The sequence below is a fragment of the Polistes canadensis genome, unplaced genomic scaffold (assembly GCF_001313835.1).
Source record: "Polistes canadensis isolate GaletaPanama2010 unplaced genomic scaffold, ASM131383v1 scaffold_433, whole genome shotgun sequence".
In the NCBI taxonomy this organism is placed as follows: domain Eukaryota; kingdom Metazoa; phylum Arthropoda; class Insecta; order Hymenoptera; family Vespidae; genus Polistes; species Polistes canadensis.
In genome coordinates, this window is record NW_014569980.1 from 20,681 (window position 1) to 21,811 (window position 1,131).

At 44.1% G+C, this 1,131-nt stretch overlaps 1 protein-coding gene across 1 annotated transcript in view; it reads left to right on the top strand.

Moving 5' to 3' along the window:
- The first annotated feature begins 743 nt into the window (after positions 1 to 743).
- The window catches only part of LOC106792453, a 1,602-nt gene continuing 1,214 nt past the window's right edge, over positions 744 to 1,131 (top strand). The window contains exon 1 of the mRNA XM_014758881.1: positions 744 to 1,120. Coding sequence (XP_014614367.1) covers positions 744 to 1,120 — 377 coding nt within the window. The remainder of the gene's footprint in view (positions 1,121 to 1,131) is intronic.

Here is a 1,131-nt window from a genome sequence, read left to right on the forward strand (position 1 = left end):
GCATTGCATCGCTTTTTGGTATAAAAGCCAGCGCGTTTTTACGCCTGTTTTCACTCTGGATTCATCGCTCGAGATTCATCTAGCTGAGACTTGCGAGAACTTCTTCAAGGAGACTTCTTTGTATTGCGCAATACCATATCATCTAAGTTCGGCCAGCGACAAGGGACAAAGGCGGTCCTGCACTTGGCCAGAATTATACTGCTTTGTGGATTTTTCTTCATCGTTGCAACCAGGGATTTTATGCCGAAAGGCTTTTCCCTGACGAGCCAAATAAATGCGTACTTTTCCGTACTGACTGAGCTCAAATAAAGTCGTTATTGTGTTTTATTTTCCTATCCTCCTTCCCATTAATAAAGAATCTCGATATCACCCGTAAGGGCATTTTTCGATTCACTACTATTCACTGGAGTACCGATTAAGGCATCGGTCGCAGCAACATTTTGGTCCTTCGAGCCGGATAAGGGTGCTTCCTCCCCACTCTTCGTCCGGCGTCTATTGTGCATACAGTCTTCTTCAACGGAGGAGAAAGAGGCAACGGAAGACTTCCGATCCAGCAACAAAGGAGGTATTGCATCATCGCTACAAGCCGAGAAGCTTCTATTGTTCCGGTGCGTGAGTACGCTGCACGGGACGCTTTATTCAGAGGATTYACGTGAGTTTTGTAATKTCTGTTGCTTKATCATTCTTCGAAGTCGTATTTCTCCCCCTCTTTTCTCTTCTTAATTTTGCCTTTTGTCGTGAAAATGCCTCGTTCGAGTAGTGCACGTGGTGATGTTGAGCGCGTTATACGGAGATTCGAGTATATAAAGAAAGAATTCGCGCAATTTCAAAAGGCGGTGAGCGAGATAGATCATACCAGCCCGCGCGATATAATGAAATTAAAGCTTAGAATTTCCAAAGTTGATAAGAATGTGGCAATATTAGAGGAGTTGATAGAAAAGACTTCTGGTGAAACGATGGGAAAGCTGGTTGACGAAATTCACAATCATGTCGAGTCAATCATCGATGCCAAGGCGGAGACGAAATTGATCATTAATAGAGCTGAATCGGTAGCCACCTTAGACACAAATGTGCCTACTACGAATCTACTGTCTCCAGTTAACACTACGGTTAGCAATCCGTCCGTAGATA